General features: G+C 41.3%; 1 protein-coding gene across 1 annotated transcript in view; it reads right to left on the bottom strand.

The window, feature by feature from the left end:
• Window positions 1-18,671, bottom strand: part of eif2ak3 (eukaryotic translation initiation factor 2-alpha kinase 3) — a 33,256-nt gene that overhangs the window by 5,534 nt on the left and 9,051 nt on the right. The window contains exons 2-14 of the mRNA XM_044166231.1: window positions 15,728-15,857; window positions 8,086-8,280; window positions 7,744-7,874; window positions 6,952-7,219; window positions 6,592-6,757; window positions 6,293-6,418; window positions 5,878-6,000; window positions 5,542-5,771; window positions 5,050-5,162; window positions 2,261-2,383; window positions 1,801-1,950; window positions 641-1,199; window positions 53-226 (exon numbers count right to left, since the gene is read on the bottom strand). Of these exons, the coding sequence (XP_044022166.1) occupies window positions 53-226; window positions 641-1,199; window positions 1,801-1,950; window positions 2,261-2,383; window positions 5,050-5,162; window positions 5,542-5,771; window positions 5,878-6,000; window positions 6,293-6,418; window positions 6,592-6,757; window positions 6,952-7,219; window positions 7,744-7,874; window positions 8,086-8,280; window positions 15,728-15,857 (2,488 nt within the window). The remainder of the gene's footprint in view (window positions 1-52; window positions 227-640; window positions 1,200-1,800; window positions 1,951-2,260; window positions 2,384-5,049; window positions 5,163-5,541; window positions 5,772-5,877; window positions 6,001-6,292; window positions 6,419-6,591; window positions 6,758-6,951; window positions 7,220-7,743; window positions 7,875-8,085; window positions 8,281-15,727; window positions 15,858-18,671) is intronic.

Consider the following 18,671-nt stretch of genomic DNA (forward strand, 5'->3'; position numbering starts at 1 on the left):
ATACATACACTTGTTGCCTGTGTAGTGGACTGTGTGTAGTGTGTGTGTTCACCTTGAGGTCTCTGTGCATGAGCCCCTTGCTGTGCAGGAAATCAACGGCCTCTGCAATCTGGAGGAAGATATCCAGACACTGGTTGTGCTCCCTCTGCTCCGGGAGGCAGCGCTGAGCCATCCAGTCCTTCAGGTTCTCTTTCCGACAGAGCTGCATCTGGATGTACAGGTACACCTGAGACAGGAAAAGAAGGTTTCAATACATTACGATTTATATTTGAAACTGGAAACTAATATTACATTTTAGAGAAAAAAGAAAAAAAGGGAAATCTCAGGTGTCTGTATTCAATCAATCAAAACTATAAATGTCTTTTTTTTTATTAACATATGTTAAGTTTTTTTTTTATTGTGTCATTCTGAGCCAAAAAGCCAATATTAAAAATACTACATCTTGGTTTAATAATGAATATTCTCATGATTTTAGTGCTAAATTACATAACAGATGTCCACACCAGCAGGTATTAAAATAACAGTGAGGATTAATATTACTAATAAAGGGCCAGTGATAACCCCAGAATAAAGCTCAACAAGGTGAAACAAGATTGTGGCACCAGTTAATTACAGCTGACTCAGTGAATGATTGACTGACCTTGGGAGAAGGCTGGACTCGCTGGGTTGGAGGAGTTGGGGGGAGAGCCAGGATAAGTGAGGTTGGCCGGGGTGGAGAGGAAGAGGAGGGCGGGACAGATTCCTGTCGTCTGGTGTGCGAGGAAGAAGAGCTGTTCTTCTCCGTCAGCGTGCCTGGACTGGCTGCACCAGAAGCCGAGTCTGTGTCTGCGTCGGCATCTCGGTCACAGCCCGAGTCCTCGAACACGATATCAAAGGAAGAAGAGGTGCAGTCGCTGGGGCCACGTGGAGGACAGAGCTCGAAGGAGTGGGGGGTGTCTGAGGCGTCGGGGTCGGCCTGGCTGTCCCTCTCAGACATCAGGCTGTCATGGCCCAGCAGCGGGTGGAAGGACAGGTCTCCAGTGTCAACACCAAAACCTATAGAACCATCGACACTGCTGGAGAGCAGGGCCCGCGCATCGACAGAGGCTTCCAGAGCGTCTCCTTCAGGCCCAGAGACAGGTGACACTGAGCTGGACACTGGAACTTTGACTGACAGCGCCTCCATGTGGTCAAGGAAGCTCATTGGCCAGTCGGTAGTACTGAATGAGAGAAAGCAGTGTTGTTGCTACTATGTCAATACTACTAGCAATTATTAAAGATAACTGCAAATGTGCAATAAAATAGTTATGACAAAACGGTTTACAAAATACCTAAAATGGTCAAAAGTAAGCAAACACAAGTAACAAGACATGTCCAATTCAGGATGCAACCACACTTACAGTTCATATTCTTTGGCATGAACACAGTGGAGCACAATATTTACTGTGTACCAACTTGCCTCAAAAGAGGAAGAGGATGAGAATTTTCTGCGTGGTTATCTGGTGTTACTTTTAGCTCTAATCTGCCCAAGCAAACTAATGCAAAGAAGAAAACACGTCAGACTTTCAGTTAAGTGCTGCAAACATGCTTGCGTGATTATGCATTTTTCATCCCCTTGCATTTAAACATCTGTCTTAATCAACCAGTGAAGTGAGACAAGTGATGTCAAGTCTGTGGTGCAATAAATGTCAGATATGTCATTCCTGAGGAGAAATGTTGTTGCATGGATGCCGTCCCTGGACAACAAACCCCTGGCAGTGTTGGTGCCATGCTCGACCTGCTGAGCTGTACAGGATAACTGGTTTAAAAGCCCTGGCTCACCTGGTGTCTTTCAGCCACCTCTGGTCCATCTCCTCTTGCCAGCCCTCGGGGGGGCTCTCCTGCCAGGCGTTGAAGTAGCGGATAATCCCCGGGTGCTCCAGCTTGGCCAGGGCCTTCACCTCTCGCATCACTTTCTCACGGGCCAGCTCTCTGAATGATGTAAAAACTGAGCTTTAGGGTTTAATGCACATTCAGGATAACCGCTTCCACTTTGACAGTTTCTTTTAGTACTTGGGTCCCAAATTTTCAGGATCTCAAGACACAATTTCCATGAATTCCTAATAAGACCTTGCCGTTTATTAGACTTTTTTGTGTTTATTATTCCTAGTCTCTACCTCTTTAGACAAGGAGGTAGCTGCTTACATAACTGAGTTTAACGGCTTCAAAGAAAACCGAGATAAAGGAAGAGCAAATAGCCTCCAGCAAGGAAGTCTGTGGTGTGACCAGCGAGAGGCGCTACCTGTTGGGCAGACGGATTCTTTTGATGGCGTAGTTGCAGTCGTCCACTTTGTTGCGGGCTTCAAACACAACACCGAACCCCCCGCGGCCAAGGCACTGCACCGGCTCAAAGTCAGTCAGGTACCTGGGGAGAAGACATTTTGGTTGTCATTATGCAAAGAAAAGTCACACTGCTCTTAGTGGTAGAAAGGAGCTGAATACAATTCACTGTGATCAAGGAGGCCTATTAAGTGGTAAAAGATGAATATCGGGGAAGGAATTATTACCAGCCAAATCCCTGTCAAGGCTGGCTGTGGCTGCTGAGCTGGCAGGTAACCAACTTACAGCTAAACAGTATCAGGAATTCAAACTGAAGTGCTGTCAGAAAAACGCTTGGCTGTCACTAGGCTACGACAGACTAGTTAGATAACCTATGCAGAATAACAGCAAACACAAATGTTTAGACTTACAAGGTTTGCAAAACTGTAGAGGGAAAAAACATTTATACTGAATGTCAATTTGTGTAACTTAACATTTCTATGGCAAGATGATCTTAATTTATTAACATGGCCTATTTTAAAGTTTAATGTAATGTTTTCATGTAATTTTCATTTGTTGTATACAGCTGTGACAGTACTTTAACAATGTGTTCAGTAAACATAGCTCTACTGCAAGCCATACTTCAATCGAACACCACCTGTCAGATATAGCACATGATTAATCCCCCCCCCAATCGTGTACAGCTTCACTAACAACAATCATTTGGAAGTTCTCTGTTATTCTAGGTAGACTTAAAGAAATAAAATCCTTTAGTTTGCTTCATGGTGAGATACCACCAAACTCTGCTTCTATTTACTAAGAAGCACCCAAAGTGGGTGCTGCAGCACCCTGGGGTGCCTTGAGGACGGTTCAAGGGTGTCGCAAGATTAATCATATCATTGTTCATTTATTGTGCATTTTTAATAATACATAAAAACATAAGAAAAAAGCAATAAATACAAAATCACTATTAAAAAAAAAAACTTTGGTTACTGGTTGTCACAAGAGCTCAGCAATCAGAAAAATAGTGACCGTAAGCGATGGAATTAGCAAAGAAATGCTAATACATCTCAGCCCTCAACACAGTCTGACAGGACTAAATCTGAGTCAAGCAACAAAACTAAAACCAGACTGAACACCACTGGGCTAACGGCTTAATGGACAGGTTTTGGCTGCTTGTGGAGGTCGGATATCCATCATTTTGAAGAAATTAGGTTGTCTGAGTCAGTGTCTTCGTTTTTATACTCCCTTTATATTTCATCATTCACAGTGGTATTTTATTTCTCTTGTTGTGAAGCACTTTGTACTTTGTTTTGATAAGTGATCTATAAATAAAGTATTATTCTTCAATAGCACATTCACTGTGGTATTGCACGTTCCCAACATCATATATGTGTAATCAGGCTCTCTCATCCCTGGTATACGACCGGCTGTGAGAGGACCTGCAGGTTGCGCTCTCTCTCCCCACATCAGAGTGTTTCCCAGCAGGCTCACGTGTCCCATTAAAATGCCTGCAATCTTTTTTTTTCCTGTTTTGTTTGTTTGTCCCTATAAACCTTAAATATAAGCACATTTTAACTTTGAATAAAATGAAAGAAATACATTTAACATATTATTTAGTATGTAATTGTATTCATTGTTTCTGTTAAGTTAAATATGCATCTGTAAATCTGCAGAGTACCTGTTGGCTTTTAGTCTGAGTGATTGAGAATGGGCCTATATTATTTAACTTAATATTGATATAATATAATATATACATTTTTTAAACCAATAAGCATCTGTGTGCATATACACATACATGTTATATTGGGGGTTGGTTGGCTCAGGGTGCCACGACAAAGGATTTCTTTTGAAGGGGTGGCGTGCTCTAAAAAAGTTTGGGAACCACTGTTCTGCACCCAGTCAAAGCATCCTTGCTCAGACTCCTTGGTGGATTGAAGGCTGTCTTATTAGGAAATGTGTGGGCACATGTGATTCAGGCCTTGTCTCCTGATCTCTATATACCTCCTAATGATCCTGACTCATGCCTGCCTCAGCTGCTGCAACAGCTACCAGTTATATTTAGGGAAACTTCTTTGGCAAAAGCAATTTGCATGGATTGCAGCAGCAGCTTTAAAGGAAAGGGGTGGATGGGGTGTTTGTAATTTTAGAGTGGAAGAAGAGAATGTGCAAGTGATGACAACAGGAGAAAAAAAATCTGCAGTTTAATCAGATTTCTGCTTGTGTTTTGGTGGGGGAGGGGGTGGGGGGGAAGAGCCATATTATTCATCCAACAAATCTAAACAGGCAAACTCCATCAATCAGACTACAGGAGGTCAGTGGCAGGCCATAAATTATGGCTACTGATCATATTTGGGATGTCCAAAATAAAAAAAAAATAAAAAACTTCTGACAATGTGCTGACAGTGATGTAAAGTGACACTCTGACCCTGTGGCAGATGCTGCTGGGTAGGGTGGGGTCTGCAGGGGCCAAGGTCATTTTCATTTGATGGCAAACAGCTGAGTTATCCAATCATGCACTACTACGACTCCTATCTCCCATCTCTGCCTTGTCCTATCAAGGCAGGCTGGAAGACCAGTGGTCACCATGGTAACAGTGCCGAAATCTGTAGCTACACCTTGACAGAGTGAGACTTGCATGTGACTTTCAAGTGTGAGGAGAACAATTCCCAGCACAGTAGTAATGTTTATGTGACGTTCTCCTGAGTCATGACAAAAATAATTTCCAGATAACATACTCTGCCTCAGCTTCACAGTGTGTTAATGATGTACCTGGACACATATTCGCTGGAACGGGTCTCCATAGCAACCGGCTCTTTGGATTCCACAATCTCAAGGTCAAACTTGCTGTCTGTCTGGCACTGTGTCTCTGACTCTTTCCGTTGCTTTGAGGGACAGAAGGAGGACAGCAAAGACACATGAGAAAATGATAAATGTTACCTAGGTTTGGATTTAAACAACAAGATTAACTTCTATGACATGCTGGGTATTAAGAAAAAGAGTCTCTAGTCACAGGTAACGTGACACAGAGAGCAGAAAAAGTATTGAACCTCTTGGGACATCAATGTCTGTGATAAAGCAGAAATTTTGACAAAATCAAATGAGGCCTTCATGCATACTGATGCATGCATACGTGGAAGCTGTTTTTTATACTGTACACTGCTTTCAGAAGTTACATGCAGTGCAATTAACATTAAAATTATATGACAAGAATAAGCACCAGCCGCCACTGTCAGTATTCTTGCTTCGTGTCTGTGGTCTTACCCTCACATAGGCCACAGGGGCGGGAGGGTGGAAGAACTTGCGGACGATGTAGGTGGTGGCGGCGATGCAGAAGACGATGGTGCCGAGGATCTCTTTCCACCAGGGCAGCAGCAGCACGGGGTCCTTTCTCCTGCGACTCTCAGCTCCTGCCCCATTTCCTTTTATCAGGCTTACAGCACTGTCACGTTTCCCGCGGTAACGCTTGCTGTAGGGGAAGTAGTAGCCATTGTCTACAGAGAGGAAAAGCAGAAATCAGTTAGTGCCTATACAACATGTCTATGTATATGAGACTTTATTGTGGTCTTTTACAGCCTATGTGCAGTATCAGGTTCTTACCATATGGATACTGAAGGATGGACAGGGCTCCGTTGCTGTATTCTTCATGGGAGAACTTGTCATTATTCAGACACTTGTCAAATTCATCAGAGCCGACCAGGGCTGGTGTTCGAGATGGGGAATCTGCGTCAAGGACATGATGAATAAGTTATTTGATCTCGGTAGAAAGAGGGATCAATACAGTCAGAATAACAATCGCAGGATGGTCATACATTAAGGGGGATGAAGACGAAACTCTGAGCATGAGGGAACAAGCCCAAAAGGCTACTAATTATTTCAAACATTTCTTGAAAACAAGATACAGTATCACTTTGTGTTTAAAGCAATAATAATGAACCCCAAAGTTTGCCCTCACAAACTAAGTTGCCTTGGTGATTAGACACAGCACCTAATGATTAAGGAGCTGTGGACTTACGGATTAGAGGCTTCCATTTGACAGTGGGTAGTGGAATTATGTCGTTTTCCGATCCGATAGCTTTGGAAGGGAACTTTTCGGTGATCCTCACTGAGGACTGGAGGTAGAGCTGTCCCTGGAACATCCCTGATAAACCAAGGGCAAAGGGGTTATACCTGCATTAGATTCACTGGTACCTCATACACAACTGTAGAGGGTTTGAGCTGAAAAAAGTCACAGAAATTGCAAATACTGCAACTAAACATTAGAAATGAACACAAGCATGCAGTGTGAGCATCTGTGAACGTGTATGAATTTACCAAGGTAAACACTGGACTCTGCAGCTCCTCTGGCCTTCTTAGGATCACTGTCATCATCCTCGTCATCAGTTTCCGACTGGTTGCTGTAGGCATTGTCGTCAAACAGGGTGATTGGTGTGACTTTACCGCCGCCCACCAGCCAAGCCGAAGCGATGGGTGTGCAGAACTACACAACACAGGTGATACAGAATGAGTTGATAAACTGTATTGATCTCCAGAGTGACAGTCATGAAACACTGAACTCAAGTGAATTCAAGCAGCTAAATGCCAGAGTTCAAATAAACCACTGCAAACATGCTCAATGTAAATGCCACTAAATTACTGATCAAATGGGTTTTTTGGCAGTTTATAACATCTCACCTGACGTTCCCAAACCAGCTGTCCATCAGGCTCGGTACTGAAGGCCATGACCTTCCAATCAGGAACAGACACTTTGATGACGAGGTCCAGATGCTGGTTCTGGTTTTGCTGGTTGTCCGTCTGCTCTCTCTCTTTTGGTTCATCAGTGATGACCCGCTGACTCTCCCTCCAGGCGTCGCCATTCGCAACTTCTCCCTCCAGGAAGCTCATTCCAGACTGTGTCTCAGGAAGGAGCTTCAGCTCAAAGTTTCCAACACTGAAGTTCCACCTAGTATCAAGAGTGATAATACATGATGAAGAAAACTACTTCAATTGTAATTTTGTAACTGATTAACACAATCAACCTAAATATATAATCAATGATAATTGCTGATTATTACTTTATTTAATAAATTAATTATTAATTACTCACTGCATTTTAAATATGCTCAGACCCAATGTAAATAAAAGGAATATTTATATAACATGGGGTTGCTTAACACAATTACAGATTTACCCTCTCAGCTGAGAGGCAGATAGGACGCTGACAAAGAGAATGAATGGATTATGATACTTCTTATCAGTCTGGTCAGTGGAGTAAAGTCAACAGGTTAAAAAGAAGACGTACTAATGTTAACTCCTAGTGGCACAAAAGTTTACTGATTTTATTTAAAACAACTGACGGAAAGTCAGTCAAGTGCCTGTGATGCTTTCTGAAAGACCACACAAGATACAGTAGCTGCTTCATGACTCAAGTTGACTGACCGGCTGACTGACAATGACAGACGGATTGACTGATTAAATAAAACTCACTTCTCCATCCCTGATCGGGGCCTGATGGCTCGCACAGTCTTCTGAGTCCTCTGCAGCAGGAGCACGTCTTCAGTCTCCATCTCTTCATCCCCCCAGCGACTGCAGCCCACCGCAGAGCAGATGTACCGAAGCTGAGGCAAACAACACGAGGGGAAATTACAAAGAGGGTTATTCCACTGTGTTAATATGGTGAAAACAAGTTGGTGTCGTGTTCACCTCTTTATAAAACATTTGGTACGATTACTTTAACTCATAGTCTAGGAAAAAGAGATGAACAATATAATTTAATTCTTTAAAATGTATTAACATACTACAAGCTTTAATTGATGTGATTTCACTGACCTTGCCACTGTAGGCCCCCAGGCCATAGGTAGTAAGGGATTTGCCCCCAACCAGGACAGTGTCCTCTCCAATTCGGTAGGATGACTCCAGCAGGGACTCCACACTGAAAGGCACTGCCTCCATACTCTCCCTGTCTCGGTTCCACTGAAACAAGGCACCGTCCAGTGAAGGGATGACCATCTTATTGCCAAACACCTGCAGGCACAAAATTGTTGTTGAAATGGTATGAAATTGGTAATTTCTCATTTAGAGAGGGGCCAAACCATGGACCCTCCATGGATTGGCCCCTTCTGAATTTGGCAGTTTATAGGTTAGATAGCGTTTGTGGAACTTGCCAAGTTTGATTGCACTGGAAGCTACGCTAACATTATGTTCGCCACGATAGCTTCTTTTGATTTGCCAGTAGCTTTTCCCCTTGATGTTATGTAACCTTTTTGCTATGCTAGTTTATCTTGATTCACCTGTAGCTCATTAATGTTAGCCAACATTTGCAACTAGCAGGCCAAGAATTGCAATACAGATGATGCTGTGGCACACCTGGACCGCCCCTAGTAAAGTTGTCTGAACAAGCCCCTGATACACAGACCAGTATGTGAGGTATTGTTGCCATTGTTGCAGAAACTACATCATATCACGACACTCTGCTCCAGTGTTACCAAGACAAATTGCTGAAAAACACTGTCCTTGGAAAGATAATTTATTCCAAATTGTATTACTTCTCTCTGATGCAATAACTTTTAACACATAAAACCTCCTAGAATAGGTTTTACAGTTTGAAAAGTCGTTTTCAGCTCAGACAGACAATCGTTCAAACACAAAAACACTTGCCCACACAGACAACACCGGCCGACACACATCGGCCCACACAGCAGCAGCTTTAGCCCCCGCACACTTGGACTCAATCCACAGGCTTTGGACCATTACACAACGAAGAGCAAGTAATTAACCTGGATCTTTATAAAAGTGTACAACCATGGATAATGTGTGTGTGTTCCTGTGTGTGTGCTATTAGGTGCTCACTGTAGGGGGGCAGCAAGGATGACATCATTGAAAAAAGCTGAGCCTAATCCTGATTTAACCTCCACAGCTTTAGCTTGTCAGGGGGTGTAAGGACAACTGTTTTCTTCAAACACTTCAGTCATTATTATACAAAGTCTGTCATCAAAAATCAGTTTATTGGAAGTCCACGTTGTGACTCACTCTTTTGCAAACTGTTCAGTGATATAACAGCAGTTTGGGACCAATTAGTGATTCTTGCCTTGTTAATAGACACTTCCAAAAGGGTTAGACACATCAGGTGCTGCTGGTGTCGAACCTGTGACCAGTCAATTACCTCATTCTGGTAATCATATCAGACTCTTAAAAAAAAACAAACAAAAAAACAAAAAACAAACAAACAGTCAGTGTAGTAGCCTTGTGGTGGATAAAAAAATGCCAGGAGGGAGAATTGTGTGGCAGTATGATTTACTAGAGAGCAGAGCCAGAAGCAGAGGTGATGTCATCTTTTTAGAGTGTGTGTGTGGGGGACAAGATGAGGATAAATTTAGCAAGTGAATTGGGGAGGGGTTAACAATCTGACCATCACATCACACCACGCTGGTATGACTGAGGGTGTGCAAAGGTTTACAGCAGAGGGGAACTTCTCAGAGCTGTGGAGGAGTCATCCTGCTCCTGATGCCTTAATCCATGTCTCTGATCCGGCCTAGTGCCCCGGATCTATACTCTCAGCTGCATGTCTTGTCCATCTCCTTCATGTTGTCAAAAGTTTGCAAGAGTTTGAATTATTTATATAGCATTTATCCATATATATTGTCATGAAATCTAGAACTTTTTTCCACTGCCTTCTTGTAAATAAATAAATAAAAAGTCACTGCAGGTCATTCCTGCTCTGATGACAATACCAATGCCATCTAACTTCCTCACATCAGACAATAATACACTGGTGTTTACGTTACCTGGACGATCAATAATTTGACAATCTTAAGTGCAGTTTGAACAGGTGGTAAGTTATCATTATCAGTTTTTATTTAAAAACAAACACTCCAAGATGACAATCGTGAGGTTTCCATGGGACAAAAAGTTTAAGACTTGCAGCAGATGTAAGGAAATCCCAGTGGTGCCCTGCAGGCCAAACTATTAAACCCCTTCTCCCAACTTTGTTTAGTGTATCACCCTTATCATTACCATCACATTGGCTCTTAAAATCTGGCAGGGATGTCAGGTACAACAGAGAAATGGTTAATTTACCAAAGTTAACAGGGCCTTGACATGACCATTATTTTTCAGCACTTCGTAGTTAGAATGAGTTCGTAGAGGTTTTTGTGGCATGTGGAATAATTCACTTTGACATATTTTGATAGCTCTTGAATCACAAAGCAGTCTGTGTATATGGAAGTCATCAAGTAAGGCACTAAAGTTTAGTGATTAAAGACAAGATGAGACTGAGATGACTTAAGTTATTTACAGCTAAAAGGAGTCGACTAATGGCTAGTGGAAGTTCCCTTATATGACACCTCTTTTTAAAATATAAAACTTCTATTGACTTCTGTAATATTATTCAATGTACAGAAATCTGGACTTAGATGAACGAAAACGATTTAAACAATTAATGAGAAACTCTGGATTGATTTATGTAGCAATGTGGTTACTTCTACACTTAACTCCAAATATACATTCATCCCATTAATATTTTGCATCGACTTTGTTACCCCATCCACACTCCATAAATATAGATCTAATGCTAACCTCTTTGTTGTAAGTGTGGTTTAGATGAGAGAAAATTCCTACAATCTACTTCGCAGTGTCACAGATTTTATGGTTTTTGGCATTAGACCTGCAGAACATTATCTGAGATGTTATTACTTTCACACTAGACCCTGAGAGCATGTCTGTTGGGTTAATTTACAAATTTAAATCTAAGAGTACCCATGCCATGAAGCTTACAGAAATCCTGCTAGCTAGTACTAAGAAAATGAATTCCATTAAAATGGAAATCTGTTGCTCTGCCAATTGGAATAAGGTTATTCAAATTTTTAGCTGCATTGCATGCAAGAAAGAAACAAGGTTTGAGGAAAAGGATGTATTTTTATAAGACATGGCAGCCCTATCTTGATTATATGAAACCCACCCCCATCACAGCAAATTAAAGGCATCGTTTGATGAACTGTGTATGAAATAATGAACCACATCCCACCCCCAATTTGTTTTTTTGTGTCTTTGTCTTGTCTGTTTGTATAAAAAGAAATCTTTGATTTTTTTGAAAGGATCTTTATTTTTAGTTTTATATTTTAATTACATCTTGAAAACAAAAGATAAAAAAAAAATCCACAACAAAAACAGAAAAGGGCTTAGATTCTGCTTTTGGAGAATAATATAAAAGATTCACAAGAGCCTATTACTTAAAAAATACTCTTAATGATTTAAAAAAAACTGACTTCTAGGTTCAGAGGGAGTGGGGTGGGGGGTCGGACAGATGCGGTGGTGTGTGCTTGTGTTTGTGTGTGTTTTGCTGCTGATACTCCAGCGATCCTGTCAAACAGTGTCAGCTCTCACCCGCCGCTAATGTGCCACTGTTGGCACACAAGGCTACTGCTCCATTTAAAGGCAGCAGACAGCGTGAGACCAAGTAATGCTGGTGTTTTGAGCAGAACAAAACACAAAAAAACAATCACAACAAAATCAGAGAGGCCGGAAGAAAGATCGACTTTCTGCCAAAAATATCGCCCGTCTGGCCTTTTTCATTTCCTTCACCACGCTGGATGAGTTATTGCTTGTCACATTAGCCACAGCTAGCCGATCAATCGTTGGTCATTGTGTAGTGTTCAATCAAATTCTCTCATCGTTCATTCATTCACACTGAATGCCGGCACAGGTCGGCAAGTGTGTATTGTCTATATGTGATGACATCATCTCTGGTCTGAGGCATTACCTCACCTCCCTGATCACCCAAACTCCCCGGCTCTTCTTCATCCCTTTAACCCCGCCCACCCCCAGCATGACTCACCCCACGTTGGCACCGACTCCCCTCCATGTAACCCCCCACTCCACACACACACACACACACACACACACACACACACACGCCCCGTCTTCACCCCCCACCCCCCTCTAACACCCCCAAGCGACTCCTGGCTTTTGAAGTGATGGCTTCTTTTTCTGCAGACAATGCTGTTTGTGGCTCTGCTGTCCCTCATTTCACAAAAAATAAAATAAAAAAAGATAAAGAAACACACATACACACATACACACTCCACACGATGCAGCAGGTGACTGGCTGTTTCCTCCCCGGTATGTCGAGGCCAGCCAATGGCATGGCAGCAGACCCCCCCTAGCCTCTAATCACCGAGCAGACTGGTGTCTCAGGGACCAGGCAAGCACCAATGAAACTGTTTCTAAGCGCTCTGGAGGCATTTTGGGGGGGGATGGTAGTAGAGCCCCCCCCCCTCCACAAACACACAGCAGACAGGCATCCCAGGTTACTGAGGGCAAGGCTAGATTTATACTTACATAAAGTAAATGAGCATTAAATAAAAAAATAAAAAAAACACATACATGACACACACACACACACACACACACACACACACACACACACTCTCTCTGAGGATCATAACAAATGACATCACAGCGAGTCACCGGGTTCAGAGCTGACAGGCATCTCTCCTCGTTCCGCTCTGTCAACCAAATGAAAGCCAACAGGTGAAAACACACAGACAGAGGGAGTCCAACAGACACACAAAAACAGAGTCAGCATCCTCTGTCACAACATGAGCACACTGGAGGATGTTACATGTGTGTCTGTCTATGAATTTCTTGCCACTTCTTGTGACGTCTCACACACTGAACACAGGTGTAAAGGCAAGGAAAACAATGTAATGGCTTCAGATAGACTATAAAGCAGCTGTGAAAAGTAGTGACACAGAAATACTTTGTTACGGTGTTCTACTCTGACGACTTCACTTTTAATTCATTACATTTGGATACTTTTACTAGTTACATTTTCTAGAGAGAACTTCTGTTACTTGCTACAAAAAAAAACTAATACAAGATTTAAATTTATAAACAATAACAGTTAGACCATAAGTTTAAATGGTAAATGTCTCCACACTTTCTGACAATAGCTTCTGGAAGTTTAACCTCTACATGTACAAAGAAAGAAAATATTTCTGAGAAAATGTACAATTGCTTTGTTTTGGATTAACCCCATTAGTCCCAGCAGAACGCCGGTGTCCTGCCCACTGTTTAAGAGAGGCTTGCAAACATACCAATTGGTCTATCTCGCTGTCAATCAACATATCAATAGCCCTGGTCCTTTTTTATTTTTTTAAATTTTGTATCACACTTGCTTGTAACCCCTCCTTGTGTGTTATTATGGCAATCCAATCGCCGTTGTGAGCATCACAGTCTGGTTGTGTCCCATTTTCCTTAATGGTAGAAGAGGCTGTAAAGACTTCATTGAATAGTTGCCTGTTATTTATTGGTTATGATGCTTTTGGAAATAATTCCCATTCTAGTAGTTCACCCTTGACCCGTGTGAGGTCAAAAAGGTTTTACTTTGAGTAAATCTTTGTTGTTTCACTGCCTATTTTATTTATTGGTTATGAGGCTGTTGTAAGCTCTTAGTTGCTGTCGGTTTCACCAAAACCCTCACAGATGACACTGATTAGTCATGTTACTGTTCTGTAATGAGCTATCATATTTGACACCTTCACAATTCTAATAAAATGCATTTTGTAACTTTTTTTCTAGGCAGACCTAAATTCTACACGTGTATATAGTCCATTTTAAATCTTGACTGCAACTATTCCCTTCAAATAAATCTTAATTTACAAATAGTCCTGGTTATTCTGCAAAAGAAAATGTGCAATACATCCACATTTGAATCTCAGAGAAGTCAGTTTTCCAAGAACTAAGAAAACCGGCCTAGTTTTTAAACTTAGGTTTTTTTTAATGTGATTCATAAGCAAGTTGAAGACTTTCATCAGACCATAGAAAGTCATGTTAGCGGGGTGCAACTTTATATTCAAGGTCAAATTGACATTATGATGAATCCAGTGGAGAAGCTATACTGTGCTCACACAGTCGCTACTATATAAACTTTAAGTGCTTCAAGGAACCTTTAGGGGTTCTCCACATTATAACCTCCAAGGACCCTAGAATTAAAAAAAGGTACATGAATTCTCATTTTCTAAATCTCAAACAGCAGTTTGCAAAACCATGTGCCATCAAGAGCACAAGTTTGAAGGTTTTTTAAAATTCCAAACCCACACTTCAGCAGCTGATTTCAGTGATTAGTTCTCTCTTTCTAATTGTAGGTTTGCTAATCAGTGAACTTTTCAGACTGAATGGCACATACTTGAGAACTGCTTCACCCACTAATATGGGAGGTTCTTAAACACTTGAATGAGATTCTTCTATAGTGAGTAACCCTGAAGCTGCTATATTTGGATTGCTGAAGATCAGCTGAAACTGCTTATTTTGTACTTTTATTTTATACACATTTTTATCTTTTGAGCTAAGCGCTGATTGCTTTTTATTTCATTTGTACTTTTTATCTGTGTTACCCACCATCCACTGATTCCAAATCAATCAATCTACTTCTGTAGGAAACATAAGACATCACCGGCTTTTTTCTGGAAAAACCTGACCCGTCAAAACGTACTAAACTTCATGAACTGGTTCTAGATTGCTTTTTTAGTGTTATACCAGACTAATAAAACAGAAATGTATTTATAAAGAGAGTTCATCACACTCAAACACACCTTACCAGCACCAGCAGACTAACATTAAACTGATCTCAGCAGCCACCCAGACCCTTGTTAGTATCAGAGGCTTTTTCCCTGAGGCACAACTCTCACAGACACAGAGCGAGTCCACATCAAAGTAAACCATGAGCATGTCTCTGGTATGTATCTCGGAGAGCAGCACTCTGGGCTACACTTCACTTTCAGCATGTCGGTGTGGGCGGTTTAAGCTTCTGTATACATGTATAGACGAGGGCCTTGCTGTGCTTGTATTTGTAAACCACTACAGTCAACAAAGAGGCTAATCCTCCAGGCGAAACAGCTACTCTCAGATTTATGTGGGGGTGTAGAGTATGTCTGGTGTGTATTGTGTTCATGTGTACATGAAATGAATGTAAACAACAGCAACCCTTGGTTGACTGTTCAAAGTGCACCGAGTTCAACTATTGGTCTTACTGTCTCCAAAAAGAAAGGCAGGAGGGACAGTGTTAGTTTTGAGGCAAAGACTCAGACAACTGCATCTTTAACCTCACACTGACATGTCAAGAATGTGGAAATTGACTTTTATCTATTGGTAGATCTTAATCAGCTGAACAATGTCTGTTTAACCTGTTTAAGTGGCTGTTGTTGACTCTACATATTTACGTGTCATTTGAAGAAAACTGAAAAGGGGATTCTTTATATTACTATAGTACTAGTCTACCAATCTGGATTATTTAAATTGTTACACATGGACTAGCATCTTTATTTGTTATGGTAGACAAAAAGAGCAACAAAATCTACATTTTAGTTGCATTAACATTCTTCCATAAGTGTGCCTGTTCAATATTAGGTAGGCTTCCTCAATTTTCCCCATTCGAATGAATACAAATGCAAAGGAAACACAGGTGTTGGTCTACCTCAGGTTTGCTGAGGCTTGAGGACACCAAGCACCCTGAGCCGACATCTAGGTCCCATTGCTTCCTGCCCTGGTTGTGAGGATCCAGAGCCGAGATCCGCCCATCCAGGGTACTGATGATCACAAGAGACCTGTGGACAGAACACAAAGACTTCAACACATTGTCCAATAAGGATTTGTAGACACTGCAGCTTTACATACTGGCACCAATGTTGACAAGACCGCCTTGCACTTGTCAAGGCAGCAGTCGCTGCAAGCTGTTTTTTTACATTAAAAAAAATTACACCAGTGTTGTCCTATCTTCCGCAGGTTTATGTTTAATGCCATCACAGATAAGACACTAAAGGGCAAAGACTTGTTAAGTGATGGTGCAGATGTTGTCTTTCCCTCTTTAGTCCTCATCCTTGTTTGGCAATCAGTGTGACCTTCAACTGCAGTCAACTGCACACCTGTCCCATGACAAACCCCATCCTGCCAGCTAGATTGGGTGGCATGTTGATTAAAGATGGGACCAGACCTGATTTTTTTTTTTTAAACCTGACCAGACATCCCACACATAGCAACTTATTTCCATTAAAAAAACAAAACAAACAAACAAAAAAAAACATGTGAGACCATGATTTCTCAGTTGTTAGTGAACCAAAACAGGAATCCATCAAACTTGGACCTTGTTAATTTATGCTGCAACTGGCACAGCAAAGGCAAACCATGTCAAAACATCAAATATGGCTGAAATGCTGGATGAAGAGTTGTGGGGTACATGACTGGAAACTCTGCTGAAAGAGCTGGAGGTGAGTGAACTTTGTAAGAAATGGATGGATGAACTGGATTACTAAAACTATGCTCAATCATTCACAGCACATCTCACTATTTTTCCATTTGCTCACAATTTTCAAGCTTTTTTAATATTACTTCTATCAGAGTCTAAAACTGATGTAGTCCCACAGAGCAAGCACACTCAAACCACCTAGGACTGAATTTAAGATCATTCTCAAAATCAAATTTAAAAAAACAAAAAGCTGGCAGGCAGACAAGGTTAATTTCCTTTCTGCAAGTACTGAAAATAATGTGCTTTTCTTATGTCCTCATTTTATAACAGTGGACTTCATTTTTATCTTCTTTTTGTCAGAAAAGACATATGAGTTTGCTGCACTTCAGGTATGGGAAGAGCACACTGTTGATGCTCTGAAACAGATGGTAACAGCGACTAAGAGTGCACGGGGGATTTGACATGGTTCCTTTTCTCAAGCTTAAAACTGTTATTACTGTCATAAAATTAGGCTCATTTACATGTAAAACCCCAAATAAATGTTTTATGTGTTGACAAAGACCGTCTTTTATTCCGAGTCGATGGATTTGTTCAGTGACATTTCTGATTAGTCTTGGCTTTCTTCTGGGCTCTCCAACATTGGCAGAAAATTAGTGTTCACAAATATTGGCTTAACTGCCCATGATGACAGCTCAGAGAAATAATATACCAGTGCTGTTAAGAAAACAACCAAACCCATCAGAGACTTGTATAATTTCACTTTCACAGATCTTTGTGAGTTTAAACAGAACACGGATGAAACCCTGCCTTAAGCCCGATGGATATAAGAATCAGAATCAGAAATACTTTATTGATCCCTGAGGGGAAACTCTTTTGTTACAGCAGCTCACTATAACGTCAGTGCACACAGGAATAGAAGTACTAAGCAAAAAATATAATACACTATAATACCGGTCAGATAAATTAAGTACCAAGTGGGTATAAGTATAAAATTAAAATAAAGTACAAAGTGGATTTACTGGTTGATAAGTATGTACGGTATAATATAATGAAAGATGTTTGGCCATCACTGAGAAAAAATACTTTGATTCCTCAAAATTTGGTTTTCATGATACTAAAACAAAGACACAAAAAATATTTAAATACTGAAACTGTCATTGCAAAATATAATGGACATATTTTCCACATATTTCCATTCAGTGGCATTTTTGGTAGAGACACAGTGTGAAGCTAAAAATAAGATACAGGCGGAAAATAAGATGCAGGAGGTGAACGTGTTTTCCCTTAGATGATGTATGGGCTAAGGATTTCTCACAGCACCAGTGCACTTTATCTCTGAGAAAAATGATTGTGGTGATGGATTTTTACATTTTAGTCCCTCCCACAATTAATTCTGCAGCTCTACCAAAAAGTTTGCTTGTTGAAGGGTTTTTCTCCATCAGTAGTAAAGCACAAATTCTCCACGAGTTTTATTCCTCTTTATGTGCCGACACAGCAAGATTTGTCAACAGTTCTTCTCTCTTTCGTCTAGTAACTCCAGGCTAAAAACAGTCTAACTGACTTGAATTAATCGAGACATCCAGCCCCACCCTTTGCCTAACTCTTAAAGGTTCTGCCGCATTGCTTGTCAATCATGCCCTGAGCTCTGGCAGTGGCCACCTCCTGACTATTGATTTGTATCTGTCTGGAGGAGATGCTGTCAACAGGGTTTTTAGTTTTGTTTAACCAGCGAGGGTCGGCTGAGCACTCATGCTGTCTCTAAGCACCCACTGCTTCACCTCCACACAGCTGAGACCCAGCCAGCTTCCCTTTGTTGGCCACTGGGGCATATGGGGTTTTAACTGCCTCCCTTGAGGGCAACTAGACAGCAGTTGGTGAGGGAAGAGACAGTGTTACACTTGTTCACTTTCTCAGCTCAGACTGAAAAAAATGAGGAAATAAAGAAAACATGGATTCGACATCATCAGTATTTATGTGCACTGTGACAGGTGTCAATTAAGCTTAGTGTGTTTGGCATCACCTGCACTATCCATCATTTAGACTGAACAGGTGAATTGCTATTGACCAGCTATAATCCCTTGATTGATTTCACTTATCGAACGCTCTTCAGTCATGAAGGGGAAGGAACATGTTCAAGGATGTTTAAGCCTTAGGACAACTAAGACATGGATTGTTT

This window comes from Siniperca chuatsi, linkage group LG15 (assembly GCF_020085105.1).
Source record: "Siniperca chuatsi isolate FFG_IHB_CAS linkage group LG15, ASM2008510v1, whole genome shotgun sequence".
NCBI lineage: Eukaryota > Metazoa > Chordata > Actinopteri > Centrarchiformes > Sinipercidae > Siniperca > Siniperca chuatsi.